The sequence below is a fragment of the Erinaceus europaeus genome, chromosome 17 (assembly GCF_950295315.1).
Source record: "Erinaceus europaeus chromosome 17, mEriEur2.1, whole genome shotgun sequence".
NCBI classification, from domain to species: Eukaryota; Metazoa; Chordata; class Mammalia; order Eulipotyphla; family Erinaceidae; genus Erinaceus; species Erinaceus europaeus.
The window spans coordinates 14916085-14942972 of record NC_080178.1 but is presented as its reverse complement, the minus strand read 5'-3'; the positions used below and the strand labels follow the sequence as shown (position 1 = coordinate 14942972).

Below are 26888 nucleotides of genomic sequence, written 5' to 3'. Positions count from 1 at the left end.
TTTTTATTTATACCTGTATACACATAATTTTATATAAATAGTATACTTTTCATGCTGTTTTGCATACTGTTTTTTCAGATGTAGCTTTTTAATTTTATCAAATAATGTGGTTTCATATATTTATCAATTAAAATCATATTACACCCAGTCATCACACACACGCAATTAGAAGGCTGTTTCTTACACCTAGAAATGGTACACATAATAAGTAAACAATTTTTAGACTGTGTGTCCCAATTTGAATCTCTGAAACTATGGCATGAGTTGCCAAATGAGCAGGATGTTTGATACTCTTCCTCGGTCATCCCTCATTTTCTCCATGACCCATCAGAAACAAAACAGTCTACATACTAGAAAGTAGTTTAGGATTGCAATATTTTATACAGACACCTCTCATAACCTATCATAAAAAGAATATATAAGGGGTCAGGCAGTAGCACACCGGGTTAAGCACACATAGTACAAAGTGTAAGAACCCATGCAAGGATCCCAGTTCAAGCTTCCGGCTCCCCCACCTACGGGGAGGGGGTGGCTTCACAAGCAGTGGAACAGCTCTGCAGGTGTCTTTCTTTCCTCCTCTGTCTTCCCCTCCTCTTTCAGTTTCTCTCTGTTCTATCCAACAACAGCAACAACAACAACAATAACAGTAACAACAATGGGGAAAAAAGAAAAAGGCCTCCAGGAACAGTGGATTGATAGTACAGGCACCAACCTCCAGCGATAACCCTGGAGGCAAAAAAAAAAAAAAAAAGAAAAGAAAAAGAATACATATAGTCTTAAACCTACTAGAAACAGTTACACCACTGGAATCCAGATCTTCTTTTAAATCAGCAAAACAGTGAAATTTGCTGAACATCGGTTGTGTGCCCCACTCACCACTTAGTGAAACAAGCAAGTGTGAAGTGTTTTTTCTCTTTGGTCTTGTATCCATCAAGCAAACCCCTTAATTGGAGTGGATGGGAACTGGTGCTGTTCATTTGGCAATTAGCAAAGGGTGGTGGAGGAAAGAAAGATATTTTTCTAAATCCAGCGCCTTACAACACTTGGCCACGCTACCTCCTGAAAGATATCTTTCTGACATATTTTACTTAGGAATTTGAGAATTCAGAATTTAGTTGTAAACAACTAGATTAATGTGAAATCAGTCTTAAATCATCCTCAGTTTTGTAAAATCTCATAAGATCTTAGCCATAGCTAAAAACAGTGGTTGGGAAGTCCTGTAGTGGATTTAAGATCCTCCAGAAGCATCATTCATTATTCAAGAAGAACGTCAGGGTTATGATGAGCAAATATGGGTGAACAGATAGAATAAGAAGCTGTGTCCTGTGGTTACCTCCCTCTATCTGGGACAGGGGAGGGATAGCTTGCCTGCAAAAGGCAATTTCTTTAGGGCCCCTTATTGCTCTTTTTATTTTTTTTTCAGGACTTAAAAACAATGCCATTCTAGAGATAACAAGAACATTAAGTGGCACTTGATGGTATTTACCAGGAATTTAGGATGTTGACATGTTAAGTTGTTTAAAGTGAGGTGGAAAAGATTACTGTTTGTCAGCTGCATCATTCCTGGCAAGAGTTTACCACTTTGCAGCTTGGGTTTGGTGTGGTTTTTCTGTTAACCCACTGGAGAAGCTAAGCACTATATGGGTATCAGCCAAATCTTTGTTGTCATTCGCTCCGTGACCCTCCTGGAAACCGAGCAGCACCTGACCACTAGGGAAAGCTCGCTCGTTGGTGATTGATGCTCGTCTCAACAGGCTCTTTGAAGCCCCCCTCTTCCCTTTCTCCTGAAGCACCTTCAAGCATGTCTACATGGCTCCCCACTCTCTCCTATTATACCTCCTCCTCCTGCTTTTCTGAATACTGGATTTCCCAGCTCACAACTTTTAAGAAGGAGCTTTATTACTGAGTAGAAAGAGTCCCCCATATGTGGCCTATTATATCCATATCAACTTGCTTACCCTTTTCAAACAGCTATTGTCTTTTAATAGGGTCCTGCCTGGCAGGGGGAGTCCTTAATTCCTGCCATATAAGAATGGGCAGCTTGAGTTACAGAGAGCTGCAGTTTGGTGCTCTGATCAAAAGGCCTCTGTTGTTCTTAGGTTTTTTTTTTCCCCCTCCCTCTCTCCCTCTCTCTCTATCCTGGGCTAATAATTCAGCACAGCAAGGTCATTACAGGCTTTGAATTGAGAACTGAGAGTGTTAAATTACCGACCTAGAATAAAAGAGATCTGGGGGGCTCTCAAGAAAGATAAAGAGATTCTGGCTAATAAAGTGCAAGCCCAGCAACCTCACTTCTTAACAATATTATTATTTTTCTAATCCTCTCTGTCTCCAAAAGTCTTTTCTGAGACAAGGAAAGATCTCCTGCTAGAGAAATTAGGTTAGGAACTCAGTCTCTGAGCAGTGTGGCCCATCATGGGTGTCTGGGCAGCTGTCCTTTTTGTGTGTCCCCAACCTTGTTAAGATTTCACTCTCTTCCACACATCGTTCCCCCAGCCAAATACCTGCTCCTTCCTTACATAAGTAAGACATATTGGCGATATTTAAGCTGAAAAATATATCCTACATAGGAATTCTGACTTGTGAAAATCATACAACTTGCCCTCCCAAATAACTTTTAAAATATGGCATTTTGTCATATATTTTGTAAGTAATACTAGGCTGGTCTTCTCATACTTTAACAACACAAGAATTACCCCATTGGGATTGAGCTTGACATCTACTATTGATATATTGGGTCTTCTGAAGAAAATATTTCCATATTTATTTATTTATTTCACTAGAGCGTTGCTCAGCTGTGGTTTATGGTGGTGCAGGGGATTGAACCTGGGACTTTGGAGCCTCAGGTATGAGAGTCTTTTTGCATAACCGTTATGCTATCTACCCCTACCTAATGCTATCTAACTCCTTCCTTTTTTAATTTTTAAAAAAGATTTATTTTTTACTTATATTTGATAGAGACAGAGAGAAGTTGGAAGGGGAAGGGAGAAAGAGAAACACCCACAGCACTGCTTTACTGCTCATGAAGTTTGCCCCATGCAGGTGGTTACCTGGGGATTGAACCTGAGTCCTTGAGTTTGGCAATATATGCATTCTACTGGGTGCACCACTATCTGGCCCCTGAAGAAATATTTCTATTTCTTTATACTTTGCCAATACTGTCTTCCTCATGCCCTTTTCTACACTTGTCTGTTAAAGTCAGCCAACATTATTACCCTCTTACATAAACTTCCTAAATTCATTCTTATTATTTCCGTCTTACAAATCGAAAAAGAACTGAGGTTCATAGTAGTTAAGAAGCTGTCCAATGGTGACGAATTGTGTACATTTATACAAGGGTAAAGCTATGCTCCCGAACTTGTATGATATTGTAACCTATGTTCAATCAGTTAAAACATTTTTTGACCCAAAATGACCCAGGTAGGCACTGATAATGCTTGTCTTAGATTAGTGGTCTTCAAATTTTAATGTGCTTATGAATCTCCTGGGAAGTCTTGTTAAAATGCAGTGGGTTATGCGTACATGGCGCGAAGTGTAATGACTGGTGTAAGGATTCCAGTTAGAGCCCCTGGCTCCCCACCTGCAGGGGGGGGTCGCTTCACAGGCGGTGAAGCAGGTCTGCAGGTATCTGTCTTTCTCTCTACCTCTCTGATCTTCCCCTCCTCTCTTGATTCTCTCTGTCCTATCCAACGACAGCAATGATAACAACAACGGTAAACAGCAAGGGCAACAAAAATAGCCTCCAGGAGCAGTGGATTCATAGTGCAGGCACCAAGCCCCAGTGATTACCCTGGAGGCAAAACAGATAAATAATTTTTTTTTAAATGCAGAATCAAACCTACAGGTCTAAATTGGGGCGAGAGACTTAGATTCCCTGCAGATATCTTAGTGATGCCAATGCTGCAATTCTTGGTCTACACTTTGAATAGCAAGACAGTAGTCATTCTTCAGAATCACTCCCCAAATATTTTGGTTATAACTTCCAATTTTCAATTAGGCAGTTTTATAAATGCCTATACTGGGTATTTGACCCCAGCATCTTAATCTGATTTTTATCTTGGTAAAATTGTTTTACATAAAGTCATGATTTTGTCCATTTATAATGTAAAAGTCTGTGACATTCAGTACATTCGTTGCTCTGTCACAATCACCATCATCCATCTTTCCAAACAAACCTACCCATTAAACACCCATCCTGCTCCCTTCTTGTTGGACCACCTTTCTACTTTCTTTGTAAAATTGACTGTTCTCATTCTATCTCATACAAGTAGAATCATATATCTCTTTTTGCAACTGGTTTGTTTCACTTAGCCGATATGAGGTTTGTAACCAAATAGCACACTTGATTCTCATCTATTTACAGTGTGCAAGAATCTGCTTCGTATCTGGAGTTCTTTCCTCATTTATCTTTCGGAATAAAATTCTCTCTTGGAAGTAAGAAAACAGATCAGTGTGCCATCTAAACCTAATGAGTTAAGTTTGAAGGGATTTTAATAAAGGTATCAGGTGAGAAAAACCTGATATATAATTTTTTTTTTTCCAGCTCATATTGTTCGAATACTCTGCCTATTTGTGCCTCTGACTTCCACTTACAAGTGCTCATTCTCTACCTCTGTTGCAATCCTCTTAGTTTTGTTTTCTTCCCCCAAATAAGCATGGTCATGGTTCATTTTTTTTTTTCTATTTAAATTTTTTTTTATTAATTTATTTTTTTATTTAAGAAAGGATTAATTAACAAAACCATAGGGTAGGAGGGGTACACACAGTTCCCACCGCCCAATCTCCATATCCCACCCCCTCCCCCGATAGCTTTCCCATTCTCTATCCCTCTGGGAGCATGGACCCAGGGTCATTGAGGGTTGCAGAAGGTAGAAGGTCTGGCTTCTGTAATTGCTTCCTCGCTGAACATGGGCGTTGACTGGTCGGTCCATACTCCCAGTCTGCCTCTCTCTATATAATTTTTTTTACTCATCATGGACTACTAAATTATTAAGGCTACTTTAGAAGTTCCTAGCTAGTGCAAAAAAAAAAGTTGGAACACATGGAATTGAATTTGAAAAGGTAAAACAACACACAACAGCTTTCAACTAAAGTCAGGAAAATGAGTATTTAGGAAATACATATGTATTTTCCCAGTAGTTTTAAAAGGTAAGTGTACATATGACTGCTAAAAAAAAACTTCATTTCCTGATTTGTTCTCAAAGGAATAAACCACCCTCTCTCCCTCCTTTTCAGTTTCATCATACTGAATTATGATCAAATCCAAGAAGACTTGATGTATGAACAAATCATTTCTGTGAAGTATTTTTAACCTCATATTAACTATCTTGAATAAAGAACAAGGGATGGTAGTTTGAGATATATTTGCTGAACTTTGAACCAAAAGTTTGGTAACTATCATACCTTCAGCACTTGAGTGGAGGTGGTACCAAGGAAGGAATGTATGAAATTTAAGGGATCTATTAAAAATGGTGTGGCACCTTCACTGGAGTCTGTGAACTAGCTGATACTAATGGGAGCATGTTGGGTATGCTAGTAAGTACAAAAGGATCGATAGTAGCTATAGGACCTGGCTATAACTTCAGGCAGAAAACAGACTATACCTGCTAACGTTGTCTCTTGCTGAACAAAGATATGCAATAGCTGGGAAGAACGGAGAAGAAAATTACATTGAGTTGAAGAAAGCTGAAGATGAAAACTGACACAGAATAGTGAGAGAGCATGATATGTGATCTGGCAGTGAAATAGACAGAAGCTGTTCTGAGGTCTGGAAGTAGAGAGTTTACTCTGTGAGGATGGAATGGCAGGAGCTGCCTGTGATTGACTGGGGTGGGGGGGTTGGAGGCTCACTGCATCCCTGGGTCCTGGTTCTATATCAGGAGAAAGTCATACAGACTGGGTTGACAGTCTGAACCAGTTGACAAAAGAGATACAGAGATTGAAAGATGGCACTGAAGAGAAAGAAATAACAGATGACAGGTTTATAAAATACATGAGAATGTGAACTGTAACAGTAGGAGGAGGTGAGCTGTAACAGAAATGTTGTAACATTCTAAAAAAGAACATTCTTTGTCTGGAAACGTCTAGGGTATGTTTCCCCAGAGAAACCATGAAAATACGATTACTCTGGATTTCAAATGAAATTAGGCAGACTCCTATGAGTTCTGTTATTAACAGCTCCATTTCAAAGCCTTGCAGGAATGAGACCAACTAGGGGGTTGTGGTAACTGTAGTTGTGTTTTATGACATTTGAGAATACTTGGAAGATAGAGGAAGAAATTAATCAAAAGCCAGTAAGCAAACACTAATAAAAACAATAAACATAGTTGTCTTTTTAATCATTTTATTTTGGTTTTGGTCTTTTTTCTTTTTAATTTTGAATCATTTTTATGCAGACCTATATTAATACTTAAAATTATAAGATACACAGATTTCCTTGGGATTTTCTTCATAGTTAAAAAAAATTCCTAAATTGCTACTTTGCCTTATGATTTAAATTTCTAACACATGTAATAACGTCCAGGTGTTCTCTGCATTGCATCTTGAGGTTCATATATTTGGTTCATGTATTCCTATTGGCATGGCATAAAACCCTTATAAAAGAGATGTTCCAGGGGCCGGGTGGTGGTGAACCAGGTTAAGCACACATAGTGCAAAGCGCAAGGACCGGCACAAGGATCCTGATTCGAGCCCCTGGTTCCCCACCTACAGGGGAGTCACTTCACAAGTGGTGAAGCAGGTCTGCAGGTATCTTTCTCTCTCTTCCCCTCTCTATCTTCCCCTCCTCTCTCAATTTCTCTCTGTTCTATCCAACAACAATAGCAGCAACAACAATAATGGGAGGAAAAAAAAGATGGCCTTCAGGAGCAGTGGATTCATAGTGCAGGCACTGGGACCCCAGCAATAACCCTGGAGGCAGAGAGAGAGAGAGAGAGAGAGAGCGAGGTTTCTTTACACTTAAACTATAAAGGATAAACATGTTAATAAACCATCTTGCTTCTCTATTATACCCATGGGTAAGGAGCTAATATGGTTAAGCAATTGAGAGTTTCTCAGATCATACCCAGCCTCCAGCAATACATTTGAGAGTCTAAAGGTTTGAAATGGAAGTTTGAAACATGTTTTAACTCTGGCAGGGGCCTAACTGCATTATATCCAAGGATCCAATGGGAATAGGTTGTGAGGAGGAAGTGCTTTGTTTGGGTATTCTGGGAGAATTTGCATGGTGATCTCCTCTCTGCAGACACTCTGTGTTTCCCTGAGCATCAGCCCTGGGTGCTCATGTGCTCTGTCCTACCGCTTTATGAAGATCCTTTCTAGGTTTGGTGGCAGTAGTCAAGGAATAATCAAGGAAAGACAACTTGACATTCATTACTTGTTCTTTTCATTGCAAAAACATTTCACAGCTCTCAAGGCCTGTGAGGCTCTCATGAGTTTTTCTCCACATAGGGCAGTAAAATGTGATCTCCTTGATATTATGGTCTGAAAACAAACTCTGCTACTGGGGATTACCCAGGCAGAAAACAAACAAACAAACAGTTGTACGCCTCCTACCCTATGGTTTTGTTAATTAATCCTTTCTTAAATAAAAAAAAAAGAAAAAAAAACCTGCAGATATAATGTCAGTCCTTAAGGCAATTGAATGGACCGATAAGCTTCTAATGTGGTTGTCTTATTGTTGCAGAAATTATGAATCCCATTCACTACAATGACACCTCCATTCTCACCAACTGGCTCACCTATGCCTAGACAATGAGTAACACTGCTTATAGTGTCTGTTGGATTTCTTCCTAAGTGTAGGCGTTTCTAAAAAGAAACTAAAGATAGTGGCTATTCTGTTTCTAGTTGAGTCAGTGCTGGGAATGAGAAGATGAAGAGAACTGTTAGTGCCACCTACAGTGGAATAGATTTCTTTTTAAATCTTTAAAATTTTCAAAAAAACTTTAAGAATATTTTATTAGTGATTTTGTCACCATTCACAAGATTATAAGATTGCAAGGATATGGTTTCACATTGCACCCACCACCAACGTTTCATGCCCTCCCCACCCTAGCCACCATAGTTCTCACAAAGCTTTTAAAACGGGTTGATTGCTGCCGCTCCCCTTCCCCATTTCAGCTGTCTGTACTCCACATCTGAGCAAAACCATCTGGTAGTTGTCTTTCATCTCCTTACTGATTTTATTAAGCATAGTCCCCTCCAGTTCCATTCATTTTTGTCACAAAAGGATACAATATCATCTTTTTACATTGCAGAGGAGTATCCCATAGATTGCTTCCATACCTTAGCAATAGTGAATAATACCCATGCCAATTCTTGTAGCTGCTGAGTACATATCCCATAACTTATACATGCAGTCATCCATCTACAAACATTTAGGTTGCTTCCACTCCCTGGCTATTTATGAATAAAACTGCTTTGAACATAGGGTTGCATATGTCTCTTTGAATTAGTGTTTTTATGTCCTTTGGATAAATGCCGAAGAATGGTTTTACTGGATCACAAGGTATTTCCAATTTTATCTGGCAGATTTCTGTTTCCTCATTTCTTCCTAGTCAATAGAGAACATGTCATCAGTTTACTTGAGGTGTAATGGTGGACAGAACTTTATTCTCAAAGTATAGTTGGAGGGCCAGATGGTGGCACACACATTTTCATATGAAGGTTTAAACCCCGGCTCCCCACCTGCAAGGGGGGGGGGTTGCTTCACGAGCAGTGACACAGGTCTGTAGGTGGTATTTTGCTCTCTCCCTTTCTCTCTCCCACTCCCCTCTCAATTTCTCTCTGTCTTATCGAATAAAATAGAAAGGAAAGGAAAACATAAAAAGAAAGAGAAAGTGGCCTCTTAGAATGATGGATTTGTAGCACCGGCACAGAGCCTCAGTGACAACCCTGTTGGCAAAAAAAAGTGTTAAGAATTAGTAAAAATAGAAGTTGACAAACCACACTTTGTCAACTTCTTCCCTTGGCTAGAGGATCACATTGTGCACATTGTGCGTTTACTTTTCCCCAGGTGTGTTGTACATTTGAGTTATAATTAACAACAGTCCAGAAAAGGGAAGTTTTTTTGTTTTTGTTTTTGTTTTTTCTACAAGAGCACTGCTTATCTCTGATTTGTGGTGGTGTGGGGAATTGAACCTGGGACTGAGTCTGTTTGCATAACCACTATGCTATCTACCCTCACCCTGTTATCCTATGGTTTTGTTGATATTTTCTATTTTTTATTTTATAAATAAATTAATATATATGTATATTTATTGGTTAGAGACAGAGACATCAAGAGGGAAGGGGAAGACAGCGTGAGAAAGAGAGAGGGGCCAGGGGCTTGAACCTTGGTCCTTGTGCACTATAATGTGTGTTTTTAACCAGGTGCACCACCGCCTGGCCCCAAAATTGTGGAAGTCTCTTTGTAACCTATGGCCACAAGAGAAATCAGTGTCAAAAACTAATTTCTCAGTGAAACATATATATATATATGAACATATCTTTAGGGGGTTGAGTGGTAGCACAGTGGGTTAAGCGCACATGGTGTGAAGCGCAGGGACCAGCGTAAGGATCCTGGTTTGAGCCCCTGGTTCCCCACCTGCAGGGGAGTCGCTTCACAAGTGGTGAAGCAGGTCTGCAGGTATCTGTCTTTCTCTGTCCCTCTCTGTCTCCCCTTCTCTCTTGATTTCTCTCTGTCCTATCCAACAACAACATCAATGGCAACAATAACAATAATGACAACAACAAAGGCAACAACAAGGGCAACAAAATGGGAAAAAAATGGCCTCCAGGAGCAGTGGATTTGTAGTGCAGGCATTGAGCCTCAGCGATAACCATGGATGCAAAAAACAAAACAAAACATATCTTTTAAAATTTAATTTATAAAATAAAAATTGGAAAATATCGACAAAAACCGTAGGACATAAGGGGGTAAAATTCTACACATTTGCCAACACCAGAGTTCCGTGTCCCATTCCCTCCACTGGAAGCTTTTCTATTCTTTATCTCTGGAAGCGTGGACCCAGGATCATTATGGGGTGCAGAAGGTGGAAGGTCTGGCTTCTGTAATTGCTTCTCCACTGGACACGGGCATTGGCAGGTTGATCCATCCTCCCAGCCTAATTTTATCTTTTCCTAATGGGGCAAGGATCTGGAGAGATATTTTCCAGGGTACATTGGTGAGTTCATCTGCCTGGGGGAGTCAGGTTGGTGTCATGGTAGCATCTGCAACTTGGTAGCTGAAAAATTATTAAGATATAAAGAAGAACAAATTGTTTAATAATCTGGAACCTAAAGGCAAGACTAGGAGATGAGATTTGGGTCTCCATTTTGGAAAAAGTTACCAGGTCTATTTTAGGTATATTCCAAGGAGCCCATGACTTTCCTAATTTTTGCCTGAGCCCGACAGCTAACATGCAGGTGGACCAAAGGTACTATCTGGGGAAATGGTGTCAGGGTTGGAAATAGGACAAGAAAGCGGGATCAGGGAAGAGAGTAGCTCCCAAATTTGGGAAACATATATAAATACCATTAACTGTAAATGCCGTCTATTTGATCTGGGAATAAATATATCTTTTAATGGACTATCTTAAAAGGGAAAGGTGCTCTGGGAGGTGGCATGGTGGATAGAATACTGGTCTTGCAAGCATGAGTTCTGAACATGATCCCTGGCACTGTATATGCCAGAGTGATATTTTCTTTCTCTCTCTCTATCCCTCTCTATCTTGTATAAATAAGTAAATAAATAAATTAAATAAATAAATAAATTTTTTAAAGGGAAGAGTAGAATTGACCTTGTAGAGTGAATTGGAATTGAATCAGTGTGAATTCAGGGGTGTTTTATTTTTCAACTTGTAAACTTTTATTGAGGTAATGTTAGTTTACAAGGCTGTATGTTTAAAGGTACAATTAACCTGCTTCTTTCTAATACGTTATCACACCACACCCACCACCAAAGTACCAATAATCCTCCACCAAAATCTACTGGTTCTCCTGCATTTTGGTGACCTCAGTTCTGCAGTCAGAATCTAGAGATTTACTTCTTTTTGACTTTGACTTTTCCTTTGCTTTGTTTCTCTATACCTCATATATAAGTGAAATCTCTTGATATTTGTTCTTCTGGTGAACCAATGGATTTTAATATTGTAGATATAGCTATTCTTATATACGTGTGTATGCATTCACATGGAGAAGGAGTGGGAAAGAGAGAGCGATCCAGAGACTACACGTTATGATACATTTGGGTTAAAGTCTGTCCAGCACCTCCTAGGATCCTCATATCTAAATTTTACATTAAAAGTAACTTGGACTTCTTGGATAAATAGTTGGTTCCAAAGTAGGGTTCGGGGAGGAAAATAAATGTGGAGCATTACATTCTATTAAGTAAGAAATTTTCCAAAGGACATAACAATCTCCTGAAGGGACTTTCACAGTCAAACTTGGGATACTTTCAACTTTGAAATAAATACTGATAATAAAGGATTATAACCTATAGAAGAACCCATGAACTCTAACAAATGTAATAGATGAGATGTATAAACTGCCTCTTGTAGAAAATCAACTTTTAGTTGTAGATGACATGATGTAATTAGGAGGAGAAGTATCGCCACTGGACAAAATCATAGTTATTGCTTTTGGCAAAGCTCATTAACGGATGCTTAAAGTAGTGAAAGAATGCTTGGGGAATAAGAATGTATTATTTCCATAGCCTCAAAATATCTTTCTATAAGATATTTACTAATTACAACAGATAGCTTTACAATGAGGAAACCTGTAGGTACTACTTTAGCCAAATGATCAAAGTTGACATCACCTGTAACAAGACTAATCAACAGCAAGTACCTCCTGATATAAAACACTGAGCACAACTCAATAACAACTCAAGTATGATAACCCTGCTCCAGAAAGTACCACCTGAATCTAATCACAAAAGAAACCTTAGACAAAACCAAATGGAAGTATATTCTACAAAGTGGTATGTATGCTTTGAAAATCTCAGTGGGGCCAGGAAGTTAGCTCACCTGGGTGGGTGCCTGCTTTGTCATACAGACTTGAGGAAGCTTTGGTGCTGTGGTATATTTCCTTCTCTTCTTGTCTCTTATCTCTTTTTCTATCTGAAAAATTTGGCCCAGAGCAGTGAAGCCCTGGTAACAACAAAATAGTCAGTATTCTAAAATACAAAGTCTCAGGAACTGTTTGAGATTAAAAGACTAAAGAAAGATTATTAAATGCAGTATATTATCTTCAGTTCTGTTTTTCTGTAAAGTGATGGACATTATTAGAACAGTTTGAACCTTTACTAACATCTGTATATTTATATTATATATTATTGTATCACTTTTAATATCCTGATTTGATAGTTTTACTACAGTTATATAAGATACTTTTTTTTTGGAAACACTGTATTTAGGGGCAAAAGACCATCGTGTTTACAGCTAACTCTTAGTTCTGAATAGAATTAGTATGTGTATAGTGTGTCAGAAAGAGATTGAAAGTTTTAATTAGCAAACATAATAATATGCTTACATTTGAATGCCTTCAGTGAAGAGTATTATTTGTACTGTGCTTGTGACTTTTCTGTAAATTTGAAATTAATTAAAAATTAGAGGACTGGGCAGTTAGCATATGGTTATAAGAAAAGACTTTCCTGCCTGAGGCTATGAAGTCCCAGGTTTATTCCCTAGCTCCACCGTAAGCCAGAGCAGAGTAGTGTTCTGGTTAAAAAAAAAAAAAAAAGAAATCTCAAGAGGAAAAAAACCCACTTTAAAAGAATGAAAGAATTTACTCAAATGAAGTTTGATATGACTTTTGAAGAAATACGAGGCAGGCATATACATCTGTATGACATTTAAGATATTTTAGGGACTTTTAAATTTTTATTTTAGAGGGAAGATGTTAGTTCAAGAACTTTTTGTTGTGTTCAATACAATACAGATAGACATTTTCAGATAGGTGGAAGATTTGCTTTTGGATTCCTGGTCACAATGACATATCAGTTATGATTTGGTTTACCTGTCCACTCAAACACAATGGCAATAATATAAAACATGTTCTAGAGGAAACATGCAACTAACATGGCCGTGTGTAAAATCAATATAAATTCACCTATGGGCCAGAACCTAAAAGCCACAGTGCTAATGGGACTAAAACCACAGGCCTCTGTGCTTTGTGTCTAGAGGCAAGCATAGGTAACTGAGTGTTCATTTCTTACAGAATAGTAGAGACTAAGTGTCTTCCCCACAGCAGGGGACTGGAGCCAAGTTCTTCCAATTCTGCCTTCTTAATGGCGACTCAAAATGTTCTATTTGTTACCTGGGAAATGGCATATATAAAATTTGAGAATATGAGAGAAAGGAGACAGTTTTGTAGCAAGGGCATAGCAGTTCAAGCTACTCCGGGGCTTATAGAAAACAGTTAACGATTTTCTCCATATCATGGGGAATGACACCTTAAGTCATTCAATAGAAGAACTGGTTTTGGACTAGGGTGTGCCCACAGGGGAGAATGAGGTATGAGCAAACTGAAAGAGAAAGAAATGAGCTCTCTCTCTCTCTCTCTCTCTCTCTCTCTCTCTCTCTCTCTCTCTCTTTGCCTCCACGGTTACTGCTGGGGCTTGGTGCCTACAATACGAATCCACTGCTTCTGGAGGCCATTTTCCCCATTTTGTTGCTCTTGTTGTTGTTGTTGCTGTTGTTGGCTAGGACAGAAATGGAGAGAGAAGGGGAAGACAGAGAGGAGGAAAGATAGACACCTGCAGACCTGCTTCAACACTTGTGAAGTGACCTACTCTGCTGCAGGTGGGGAGCTGGGGGCTTGAACTGGGATCCTTGTGTCGGTCCTTGCGCTTCATGCTATGTGCACTTAACCTGCTGCGCTACCGCCCAGCTCCCTGAACTCTTTCTTATTTAAGATGAGTCTGAACACTAAAATTCCATAAATATATATATATATACTAATGCTAAGACAGTAACCCAACAATCAAAGCAAATCTACCCTAGAAAATGAAGGGAATTATTTAAAACAATTTTTTAACTAAAACTAATGATTTTAAAATTGACTTTGAAATAAAGTCTAGGGATATAAATAGTAGTTATTGGGCTGGGGAGACAGCATAATGGTTCTGCAAAAAACTTTCATGCCTGAGGCTCAAAAGTCCCAGGTTCAGTCTTCATCACCACCTAAGCTAGAGCTAAGCAGTTCTCTGGTAACTGTGTGTGTGTCTTTCTCTCTCTACCATTAAAATAAATAAATAAAATATTAAAAAACATTTTAAAAAAGAAATAGTTATTTTAAAAGAGAACAAAAATTGGTATACAAGGGCAGACATTTGAAACAAACGCCATGCATATTTTTTAGAGGACTTGCTAAAAGCTCTAGAAATAGCCACCAAGTTCCAGACACTACTAGGTCTCCATTCTGACCTCCCCAGGTAGATGACATCACCAATGTGTTCCGGAACCTCCCCTCTCCAGAGCCCTAACCCACTAGAGAAAGATAGAAACAGGCTGGGGCTATGGATTGACCTGCCAGTGTCCAGGCCCAGCAGAGAAGCAATTACAGAAACCAGACCTTCCACCTTCTGACCCCATGAAGAATTTTGGTCCATACGTCCAGAGAGGGATAAAGAATAGGAAACTTCCAGTGGAGGGGATGGAACATGGAACTCTCGTGGTGGGAACTATGTGAAATTGTACCCCTATTAGCTAGCGATCTTGTTATTCTTTATTAAATCATTAATGTTTTTTTCTAGAAATAAAAGTTACCTAAAGTCTTAAAAACTTAACAGAATAAATTCTTTTAAAAAAAGAACAAATTCTAGATTTTCTACATAGGAATATGTAGAAAATAGAGAATTCAGAATTTCAAAGATAATACTTAAGTGTAACATAAAGATAAAAACTATGAAAGGAGGGGGACCAGGTAGTGGCTCACGTGCTTCAGTGTGCAAGGACCCGGGTTCAAGCCCCTAGTGCCCACCTACAGGATAAAAGCTTCACAGGTGGTGAAACAGTGCTGCAGATGTCTCTCTATCACTCTCTATCCACCTCCCTCTTGATTTCTGTCTCTATCCAGTAAAAAATAAAATATTAGGGAAAATATGAAAGGGTAAGTAAGAGACATTGGGATTCAGAAGATAGACTAGCAAAAAAGGCAGTAATTTTTAAAAATTTATTTTTGGATAGAGACAGAGAAGTTGAGAGGGAATGGGGAGAGAAAGAGGATGGCGCTGGCGCCACCACGCGAGCTGTTTGACATGATACCAGCTTCATAGGGAGTTCACCACGGCTGGACTCTCCAGGCCACACTGAAACCATCTTGCCTTCTGTCATGAATAGGGCTTGGGATTAAGCTTTGTGTGGTCTTGATAATCTTTACCTGTGGCCAGGCTCAGAGCCTGACCAATAACAAAAGTAATGACAAAACCTGCACTGTACTCTGTAAGACTGATCATAATGGAACAAGTAATATCAGTAACGCAGAATTTTTCAGGAGGCTCCAGTAGGAAAAATTGTTTTCCCCTTTATCTACACCACTTCCTTTTGTATTCCCTCTAAAATATAGAGAAAGATTGGTGGTTCCCGCAGTGGAGAGGCCACCTTACATAGAATAATTAATACATGGAAAGTTATGGCACCTGCCTAGATACAGTGGGCCTTTTAATCTACCACCCATCACTATGCTCCCACTTCCTCATGCAGGAATAGTGCACAAGAACCTAGGTCACATAGTGATCATACAAGAAAGATGGATTCCAGCTAAAGAGCTTAACTTTATGGAGTGGCTGGCCAGGTCAGCACCACCTCGGTGCCTTCTCAGTAAGGAACAGAACAGAATTCCTTGATCAAACAATGGAACAGATTTTATGAAAAACGGGCTGCTCAATTTGTTTAAGGCCCCTAGAAACAGAACAAGCTTGAACTTTCTATGAACCATTGGTTTCTCATGCATAGGGGCAAGAGGATGCCATAAACATACAGGTAGAATAGTAATCTTAATCAGTAGGACATCTGCCTAGCACACAGGTATGGGAATAACAAAAGACACAGAAACTGGGATGTGATTTCTAGGGAGAAAAGTGCCTCTGGAATGTGAATGTTCCACAAAGCAGGAGGTGTTCCCTACCTGTGCTGTTCTTACCTGGTCATTTTTGTATTAATAATCAAAACCTTGGTGACTTTTGTATAAGTGACCAAAGCCTTGGTGATTTTTGTTTTAATAATCTATACCTTGTTGATTTTTGTTTTAATGATCTAAGCCTTATAAGACTATAAAAATAAAGCCCTGCTTGAGTATGACAGAGATGTCTGCTTGAGCTTGATTCAGCATCAACTCACTAGTCTCTCATTCTTCCTCATTCTGCACTGACACCCCTCATCTTTCAGGCTACCCTAATAACCAGCTGGGGCTGGCCCGCAGCAGAGGGAGAGAGACTTCCGTGGTTGTTTGACCATTTGTGAAGCTTCTCTGCAGGTAGGGACCAGGGGCTTGAATCCGTGCCCTTGTGCACTGTGATGAGTGCACTGCTAAACCAGGTGTACCACTGCCTAAACCCTATTTATTTTTTAAAGTAAACTCCTTCCTCTTAATATATATGTATATAATTATTAATATATTGGAGAGACATAGAGAAACTGCAGTGGAAGGATAGAGAAGGAGAAAGAGAGACATCTATAGCACTGCTTCACCATTTTTGAAGCTCCCCCCAACCCCCTCAGGAGGGGGTTGAACACAAATCCTTACACTAACTTGAGTGCTCAACTGAAGGAATCACCACCCAGTCCCAGAAAGTAGTAATTCAATAGATACTGGCTCAAAACTTTCCAGAATTAATTGAAGACTACAGTCAAATTAAAATTCAGAACAAACCTACACTATAGACACATTGTAGGATCTGCAGAATGTTAATAAAAATGCAGGTAATTTATGTGATTTGTTAACCCACTAGGAACATCAGGAGTTTGACAGCTAACTTCCTGACAATAATAACAGGTGCCAGATGACAACAGGGTGTTATCTTTACAGTGACAACTCAGGAAGTAATTACAGAAGCCAGACCTTCTACCTTCTGCATGCCACAATGACCTTGGGTCCATACTCCCAGAGGGTTACAGAATAGGAAAGCTGTCGGGGGAGGGGTGGGGATATGGACTTCTGGTGGTGGGAATTGTGTGGAGTTGTACCCCCTCTTATCCTATGGTTTTGTCAATGTTTCCTTTTTATAAATAAAATAAAGTGACAACTCAGACTTTTAAAAAATTATTTATTTATTTATTATAAAGGAAGGAGAGAGAGAAAGAAAGAACCTGACATCACTCTGGTACATGTGTAGTCGGGGATTGAACTCAGGACCTCATGCTTGAGAGTCCAACGCTTTATCCACTGCTCCACCTCCCAGAACACACCAACTCAGAATTTTCTACCCCAATTAAACTAGTACTTCAGAGACTAAAATAAAGGTATTTTCAGGCAGATGAAAAACTAGAGTATATGTCGTCTAACAAGTTTTTGTGAAAAACAACAGATTTATCAGTATTCAGGAAATTGCATTTCAGAAATCAAAAAATCTTAGTAGCCCTTAAGTTGTCTTTTGGTAAGTTCTCAGTGAACACGTTTGGAGTCTAACTTGATCTGAATTAATTTATGAGGTTAAATTCACTTTTCTTTAGTCTACGTACAGTGAAAGTGATTTCACTGTGACAGTTATGATATGTTTGGCCACCCGCTGCTATAGCAACCCTTCTAGATGTGTTATATCATGTTGGGTTTGTGTAACATGGTGCTTTATAAAATCCAAGGACTCATGATTCCGAGAGAGAGAGAGAGAGAGAGAGAGAGAGAGAGGAGAGAAGGAGATCTGGGGTTTCAGATATGTAACTGTGGCATATGTAATATGCCTCCAGGGTTATTGCTGGGGCTCGGTACCTGCACTGTGAATCCTCTGCTGCTGGAGGCCTTTTTTTTTTTTTTTTTTGCCCTTGTTTATCGTTGTTGGATAGGGCAGAGAGAAATCAAGAGAGGGGGAGAGAAAGATACCCGTAGATCTGCTTCATTGCCTGTGAAGCAGCTGCCCTGCAGGTGGGGAACCAGTGACTCTAACCGGGTGTCTAGCACCGGTCCTTGCTTGTGCTTCGCGCCATGTGCACTTAACTTGCTGCGCTACCGCCTGACCCCCCCTTTTTTTAATGTGGCACTGGAGAATGATCTGAAGGCATTTGTGCTTGCATGATATTGCTGAGAAGCCCCTCTGGCCCGGTCTTTCTACTCTATACAGAGTGAAATATATAGAGCAGGCAAGCAGCTTGCTCACCAGGATATTGTGCAGCTTTGCCACGTGCATGGCCCAGGTGCTAGCACTGGGGGAAGCTTCAGGAGTAGTGGAGTGATACTATTGGTACCTCGCTCCTTCTCTCTCTCTCTCCCGCTCTCTCTCTCTTTCTCCCTCTGTCACTCTTTCTCTTCTCTCTCTCTCTTTGTCTCTCCCTTTTTCACTTCCTATCTAGAAAAAAGAAAGCAAAAAACAGTCTGCTGGGAACAGTAGAATCACATAGGCTTGAAGCCTCAGTGAAACTCTGGCAGGAAAAAAAAAATCCATTTATAGTGGCATGAAAAGAATAAAATACTTAGGAATAAATTTAACTAAAAAGGCAAACAACTTGCATTTTAAAAACCATAAAATGCTGCTGAATAAAAATTTAGAGAAGTAAATGGAAAGATGCCCATTGTTCATGCCTAGGGACACATGAACTTCTTAAGCCCTGCGACCCAGCGTAACCTACAGATTCAGCACAATCCCTATCAAAAACCCCAACAGTCTTTTTCATAGGAATGGAATAGCTTATCCTCACATTCATTGGCATTACAAAGAAATTGTCCTGAAATAGCCAGGACGATCTTGAAAAAGAAGAAAATTGGCCTCCAATTCTTTACCTTTAAAACTGAATACAAAGTCACAGTGATTAGAATAGTATGCTTTCAGCATAAGGACAGACATATAGATCACTGGAAGATAATACAAGAGAATAGAAAGCCAAAAACAAATCCTACATGTATGGTCAATGGATTTTCAACAAGGGTGCCAAGGGTACCATTCACTGGGGGGAAATAACTTTTTAACAAATCTTTTTAACAAATGCTTCTGGGAAAACTGGATAACCACAAGCAAAAGATAGATTTTTAGACCTTTATCTAATATTTTATACAAGAATTATCCCAAAATGGATCATAAACCTAAACTTAAGAAACAAGTTTTGGGGCTTGGGTAGAAGCATAATGGTTATGCAAAGTGATTTTCATGCCTGAGGCTCCAAAGTCCCAGTTCAATCCCCCTGAGCAGTGCTCTGGTTTAAAAAAGAGAACAAACAAATTTTTGTGTGTTTATTTCTTTCTTTCTGGTTATTGTCAGGGTTGGACCAGTCTGGACAACTTTTTCGGATAGAGACAGAGAAAAGAAAGCACTAAAGCTTCCTCTGGTGTGGTAGGGACAGGACTTGAACCTGGTTGTGCTCCTGGCAAAGCAGGCACATTATCCAAGTAAGCTGTCTTGCTGTCCCGAAAACTATAAAACTTTTTGAAAAAAAAAAAAACAATCTAATAGATTTATGTCACTGGATTTGGCAATGGGTTCATGGATATAATGCCAAAAGCACAGGGGGGAAAAATAATAGATAAATTGGATTTCATAAAACTTAAGACCGTTGGAGACCAAGAGATGATCCATCCAGTAGAAGATACACTTTTCCATCCCCCAGAGCCCAGGTTTGAGCTGTCAGGCACCATAGGAGAGCACTATGCAAAGGGAACCTTACAAACGGTGCAGGTACCTGTGATGTCTCCCTCTCTCTCTCTCTCCCTGTCTTTCATCCTCTCTCCAAAAGAAGAGAAGAGAGGGTGGGAGGGATAAGATAATGGTTATGCATACAACTCTCATGCCTGAGACTCTGAGGTTCCAGGTTCAATGCGCTGCACCACCATAAGCCAGAGCTGAGCAATGCTCTGGAAACTAAATAACAAATAAATAAATAAATCCACCAGGAGCAATGGAATGAAGCCCTTATAAACCCCATGGCAACAAAAACAACAGAAATAATAATTATGATGATGATATTTTGTATTCCAAAGTATACTATCAAGTAAGTAAAGGACAATTTACACAATTGGAAAAAACATTTATAAGGGATGTATATCCAGAAAATATAAGGAATTCCCAGCAACTCAAGAGACAAAAAAAAAAAACATTCAGTAAAAAAATGAGTGAAGTACTTAGGTATTTCTCCAAAGACATACAGGTAGTCAGTTCTTCTTCTAGCGTTTGCCCTTCTTCCGTAGCCAGTCAACAGCGTCAGGTTGAAAGCTGTCAGGAGCTGCTTGTTGCTGGCTTTGAAAGTGACTGGGATCCATGTGGATTCAGTCGGCTAGGAAGGATCATCAGTTTCCCCAATGAATGGGTACTCACGGGATGCACCACGAGAAGGTCGATCCAATGCAACCTGGTAGTGAGTAAGTACATGAAATGAAAAGATACTTGGCATCATTAATTTTTAAGGAAATGAAAATCAAAGCCACAGTGAAATATCAACGTCACACTTCACCAGGGTGGCTTTTTTTGGGGGGTAGGGAGGAAAGAGTAAGTGTTGATGAAGATCTGGAGAACTTGGTACCTAGCATTGCTGGGAAGAATATAAAATGGTTCAGCCACTGGGAAAACAATTTGGCTATTTCTCAAAAGGCTAAGCATGGGATTTTTACATGAACCAACAGTTTCACATCTCAGTATATATTCAAAAGACTTGAAAGCAGGGACTTGGATACTTGTGTATCAACTTTTACAAGGCAATCAATGTTCACAGTAAGATAGAAATATTTTCAGTGACCATCAACAGATAAGTGGATAAGCAAAATACTATATATACATACAATGGAATATTATTCGGCCTTAAAAGGAGTGTGGTTCGATATATGTTATAGCATGAATAGATCTTGAAAAATGTTAATTAGTGAAATATACCAGTCACAAAAGAACAAGTAGTCTTTGATTCTTTTTACCTGTGACATCTAGACTAGACAATTTATAGAGACAGAAAGTCTCTGTAGTCTGGGAAAAAGATGGAGAGGAGAATTGTTTTATAATGAATTTAGAGTTTTTGTTGGGGATAATGAAAAGTTTGAGCTAGGGCTGGGGAGACAGGACAGTGGTTATTCAAAAAGCCTGGGGAGACAGCACAGTGTTTATTCAAAAAGCCTTTCATGCCTGAAGCACTGAAGGTCCTAGGTTCAATCCCCAGCACCACCATAAGCCAGAGCTAAATAGTGCTCTGGTTAAAAAAAAAAAAAAAAGGTTAGGCTATAGCTCATGGTGATGGTTTCACAGGATGGATTGTGACTATATTTAATTATCACTGAACTATATACTTTCAGTGATCAAAAGTATAAATATGGTGTGATTAAAAATGATAAAATATTATGAATAGTTAGAATGATATATGTTACCACAATAAAATATTTTTTCCATTTTAAAAGGTAGATATATCAAATTCCAGGAAATATTAACTGGAAGATGAGAAAAGTGCTACTGCTAAGTTATTATTTTTTATTTCTTTATTAGGGGATTAATGGTTTACAGTCAACAGTAAAATACAATAGTTTGTACATGTATAACATTTCCATAAGACAATACAACCCCCACTAGGTCCTCCTCTGCCGCTGCTAAGTTATTCAAAGTGTGCTTTGTTCCTTACCTTGTTTTTGGAGAACTATAAAGATAATGAGAATTGTACATTTTAGAAAACTATATAGATTGTGGTCCGGGAGGTGGCGCAGTGGGTAAAGTGCTGGACTCTCAAGCGTGAGGTCCTGAGTTCGAGCCCGGCAGCACATGTACCAGAGTGATGTCTGGTTCTTTCTCTCCTCCTATCTTTCTCATCAATAAATAAATAAAATCTTAAAAAAAAAAGAAAAGAAAACTATATAGATAAATATATGGGAAAAACTTTTAAAGATATATTTTATTTATCCCAAGTGGAAGAGAGCTTCACACAAGATGATAGAGAGCAAGAGAAATCAGAGTACTATGTTGATTGTGGTGCTGAGGATCAAACCACAATAGCAGGCATACAAATCCAATGAGTAGCTCCCAGAAGAGACAAAAAGTAAGAACCTGGGCTGTGCTGCATGGCAAGCAGGCCCCTTCCCAGATGAGGTATCTCACCAGTCCTTATTTTGTAAATTCTTATATAAATTCTTATGATCTGTACAATGAAGCTCAATCAGACTCTTCAATGCATAAACTATCCCATAAAATGCATAAAAGATTTATTTGGGCTGGCAAAATAACCCACCTGGATAGTGAGCTGCTGTCATGAACATAAACGTAACCCAGGTTTTAGCTCAATCCCTACCACATTGAAGGATGCTTCAGAGCTATTCTCTCTCTCTCCCTCCCCCCACTCCACCTCCACCCTGCTCTGTGTGTCTGTCTAAAAGCAAACAACAAGATACGCTTTTAAAACTAAAATAAGGGTACAGTTTCACCTATTAATGGTTATTACTGCCTGGACACTACCTTTTTTCTCTGAAAGTATATGCAGCACACTTTGGAACTAATCCTTTGTTGGGTATCTTGATAAATTTAACTTCACTGTTACCATTTAGACAACGTTTGCTGGAAACATTGCCTACTCCATTTACCTGTAATAGTCCATTTTTCCTTTGCTCAAGACAATAGTACTGCCACAAACTTCATGGCTCAGAACACGTCCGTTGCTTTTATTTTCCCCCCTCTTCTAGCCAAACCCTTTGCCAAATGTTGTCCTCATGTTTCTTTGTCATGTCTTAGAAAGAGATGTCTGTGTTTGTTTTCACGAGGGAAGAAAAGTATGTAATTTGCTTTTTCATACTGCATTGTTAATATTAACAGGAAGAGGGTCATTTTACCCTAAGTGATAACATATTCTATGTTAAAGACAAATTAGACACTTCCCCCTGAACCTAGTCAGGGAAAAGGAAAATGGACCAGATGGCTCCTGAAAAAATCTTTTCCTACTGAGACTAGTTTTCCCCCTTTTAAATGATTAACAAATGAGACTCGGCATTTGGGTTACTATGTCCACTCTGCTGCTTGCCACCTTCAGTTTAATGTCTACTGCTCCACAAAGATGAACATATTTTCCACTTATGATTTACTTGTCAGGAAACTTGGGAGTTTTCTGGAACCTGAAGTTTGCCTTTGGTAGTGATGATTATTGGATAATTGCCTGGATTTTTTTTTTTGTGTGTGGAATTTCCATTTTTAGATTACTCCAGCTTCTAAAGCCCTTATTTCTTTGGCAGAAGAACTTTCCCCCTTCTCTGGCCCAGCTTAAGCAATGACTCACTTGAGCCCTGGAGCTTTGCTTCATACTCTCATTCAGGGGCCACTTTTTACCCTTGTTCTTATTTGCCTTTAGTGTTCTATTTGGAACCTTTTATATCCTTTGGCACATGGACTTGCCTCTGAGGTTATTGTCAAGAGAGTTATACAACACCAGCCCCAAACTGGAACAGACAATTGAGTTACATACATCCCCATAGGCCATGTCATTCTGTGACAGCTAGTACAGGTCAGGAAGAGTACAGAAAGAATATTTTTAAGGAAAGATGATTCCAAATGGTGTAAGAGAAAAATAGTCTCCAAAAAGATGTGAGTGTCCATGTCATCCAGTTTAAAAACTGAAAGATTCACTGGATCAGCTGTCCCAGTTAACTGGCTAAAATTTCCTTCATATATAGATGTGAGAGGAAGAAACACTCTAAGAACTTTTCCAAAGGATATGATTATGTGAACATATTTCTTCATAGGAGAACTTGATCTAATTTATAGTACTTTATGGTCTTCTAATCTATAGAGAGACTTTTGTTTATTCATGTGTATATGTATATATATATATTTTTTTTTTTTGAGAAAAAAATTGCTTCTCTTTGGAGGGCAGTGATTCTTTCTGGTCTTGATTTTTTTCATATTGATTCCAGCCTTCTGGAACTAACTATCTAATCTTTTGATTTTTCTCTTTGCAGTTTTAATAGTGTATGTCAGGGAACTCACATTCTTTTTCGGGAGTTCAGCTTCATCCAAGCCACCCCTCATAACAGGGCATCATTTTTACGGGCCTTCTGGAGATGCTTCCGAACTGTGGGCAAAAATGGTGGTAAGTTTTCCCAAGTTATTTTATTTTCCTTCCTTTACTACTTCTCCTGAAATCTTGCCTTTCTTATTCCTGTATCTAGAGGAACTGTTTGACTGAATGTTATTCAAGATTCCAGAACAGCTTTCTCTAGGGAGTTTCATATCTTTGGCTAAAGACACTACACCCATTATTACTGCCACCATCACTGTCTTTAATGAGACTTACTAAGATCTAAACTTAGTTCTGAGTGCACTACGGGCGATTTGTTTAATCTCCACAACATCTCTCTGTGCTGGGTACTATAATTCCCATCTAAAAGCTGATGAAACAGAGACTGAGAGTGGTTAAGTAATCTGGCAGGGCTACATAACAAATGCAGGGGCCAGATTCATACTGAGCTGATCTCACTCCAGAGATCTTCTTGTGACAGAGATCAAAATATCATGAATAATTCAAGGAATGATGTGAATACAAAGAAGAAAACTCCTGAGTGAGGTATGAGATCGGGATACTGTTGTCTTCTTCTTCTAGCGTTTGCCCTTCTTCCGTAGCCAGTCAACAGCGTCAGGTTGATGTAAAGTTTCGAGACCTCCTTTGAATCTGGAGAGGTGGCAGTCATTGACTATGTGGGCCTTAGTCTGTCTGTAGCCGCAGGGGCAGTTCGGGTCATCTCTGGCTCCCCAGCGATGGAACATAGCGGCGCACCGGCCATGGCCTGTTCAATAGCGATTGAGGAGGGCCCAATCATAACATGCTAGGTCAAAGCCGGGTTGACGCTTGCAGGGGTCTGTGATGAGGTGTTTGTTCTTTACCTCAGCTGACTACCAACTCTGTTTCCAAGAGTCTGGAACAGAGAAGTTCAGTGTAGGCATAGGAGACCAGATTGGATGACGAGACGTCAAGCGTTGGACAGGGTGGGCGAAGATATCTGCGTATATTGGCAGGTCCGGTCGAGCGAAATGGGAAATGAACTTAGATGATGCTGCATCCCGACGAATATCTGGCAGGCCGATGTTGCTAAGAACTGGCAGCCATGGAACCGGGGTGGAACAGATAGTTCCAGAAATGATCCTCATGGAGGAATATAATTTGGAATCGACCAAGTGGACATGGGGGCTACGGAACCATACTGGGGCACAGTATTCTGCAGTGGAATAGCATAATGCCAGAGATGATGATCGTAGTGTGGAAGCGCTCGCGCCCCATGAGGAGCTGGCCAGTCTTGCAATGATGTTATTCCTTGCGCCCACCTTTGCTGCAGTTTTTATGAGATGTTCGTGAAATGACAGAGTGCGATCGAGAGTAACGCCAAGATAGACTGGCTGGGCTTCATGCCGGATTCTCGTATTGTCAAGCTGCACATTAAGCTCACGCAAGGCCGAGGCATGGTGTAGATGGAAAACAGATGATACCGTTTTTGCAGTGCTAGGGATTAGTCGCCATTTTTTACAGTAATCAGATATCAGAGACATGTCTTTCGTGAGTGTTTCCTCGAGGATGTCGAACTTGGATGCCTGAGTTGCACAGCAGATGTCATCAGCGTAGATGAACTTCCTTAAAGAAGTTTCTGGGAGGTCATTGATGTAAATATTAAATAGCGTAGGAGCCAGAACAGAGCCCTGGGGGAGGCCACTTGAGACAAGTCTCCATCTGCTAGACTTGTCACCCAGATGCACCCGGAATCTTCTGTTTTGGAGAAGAAACGATATAGTGTTGGCCACCCATGGAGGCAGGCATCTTGAGATCTTGACTAGGAGACCACGATGCCAGACCTTGTCATAGGCTGCTGTGAGATCAACAAAGACAGCACCCGTCTTTAAATTCTTCTGGAATCCATTTTCAATGTTAAGTTGAGAGGGCCAGGGCTTGTTCGCAGGTAGATCTTCCTGGGCGGAAACCAGCTTGGGCGGGTGATAGGAATTTCTCTGTAAGAGGAGAAATTTGTGACAGAAGCAGCCTCTCAAGGAGTTTGTAACACATGGAGAGGAGAGAAATTGGTCTATAGCTGGCGGCCAGTGTTGGGTCTTTCTTTGGTTTCAAAACTGCTATTATCTTCGCACGACGCCAAATTTTGGGCATAGATTCGGATTCCAAGATGTGGGACAGGAATGTAGTGAGCCACTTCTTTGCCGCGGGGCCCAAGTTAAGAATGAGTTCTGGGGTGATGTTATCATAGCCAGCAGCCATTCCTGGTTTAACCCTCTTCAAAGCGTCTTCCAGTTCAGACAGTGTAAAGGGAGAGAGTTTTGGAGATGGACAAGATAAACGGAAGTGGGATGACCACTCATAGGAAATTTCTCTTTTCCAGACTGGGTCGATCTTAGCATGTCCAACTTGAGTTAGGTGACTGGCCACTGAGTTTGGAGATACAGGAGGATGGGAGACGGGAGAGGGTTGGCTACCAGCACCCAGACTATGAAGAAGCTTCCAGGCCTTCCTACTTGAGTGGATACTGTTGTTAGTAAGAGGAGAGTTTGGGTGAGAGAAATCTCCTGACAATTAACTGTCTGATGAAACTGGGCAGGAAGAGTAGAGTTGTCCCCATGAATAAAGCAGAGGAAGGCATTCTAGGGAGAACCTGTGCTGTGGCACAGAGCACAAAGGAACTAGACTGAGAAACGCTCATCTGGTGCTTATGATGGAAGTTAGGGAAGATAAGCTTGTAATGGAATGAGTTAGATTTTATTTATTTTTTAATTATTTTTAATAATTTATTTTTATTTATTTATTTTTTGCCTCCAGGGT

The 26888-nt window shown here is 39.8% G+C and overlaps 1 protein-coding gene across 4 annotated transcripts in view; it reads left to right on the top strand.

Annotated features, from left to right (window-relative positions):
• The window catches only part of CSTPP1 (centriolar satellite-associated tubulin polyglutamylase complex regulator 1), a 228401-nt gene that overhangs the window by 70584 nt on the left and 130929 nt on the right, over nucleotides 1-26888 (top strand). For 3 of the 4 annotated variants that reach the window (XM_007519069.3, XM_016186432.2, XM_060176490.1), the window contains one exon: nucleotides 24034-24164. The exons of the other annotated variant lie outside the window; for it this stretch is intronic. In XM_007519069.3, the coding sequence (XP_007519131.1) occupies nucleotides 24034-24164 (131 nt within the window). The remainder of the gene's footprint in view (nucleotides 1-24033; nucleotides 24165-26888) is intronic. 4 annotated transcript variants of the gene reach the window in all.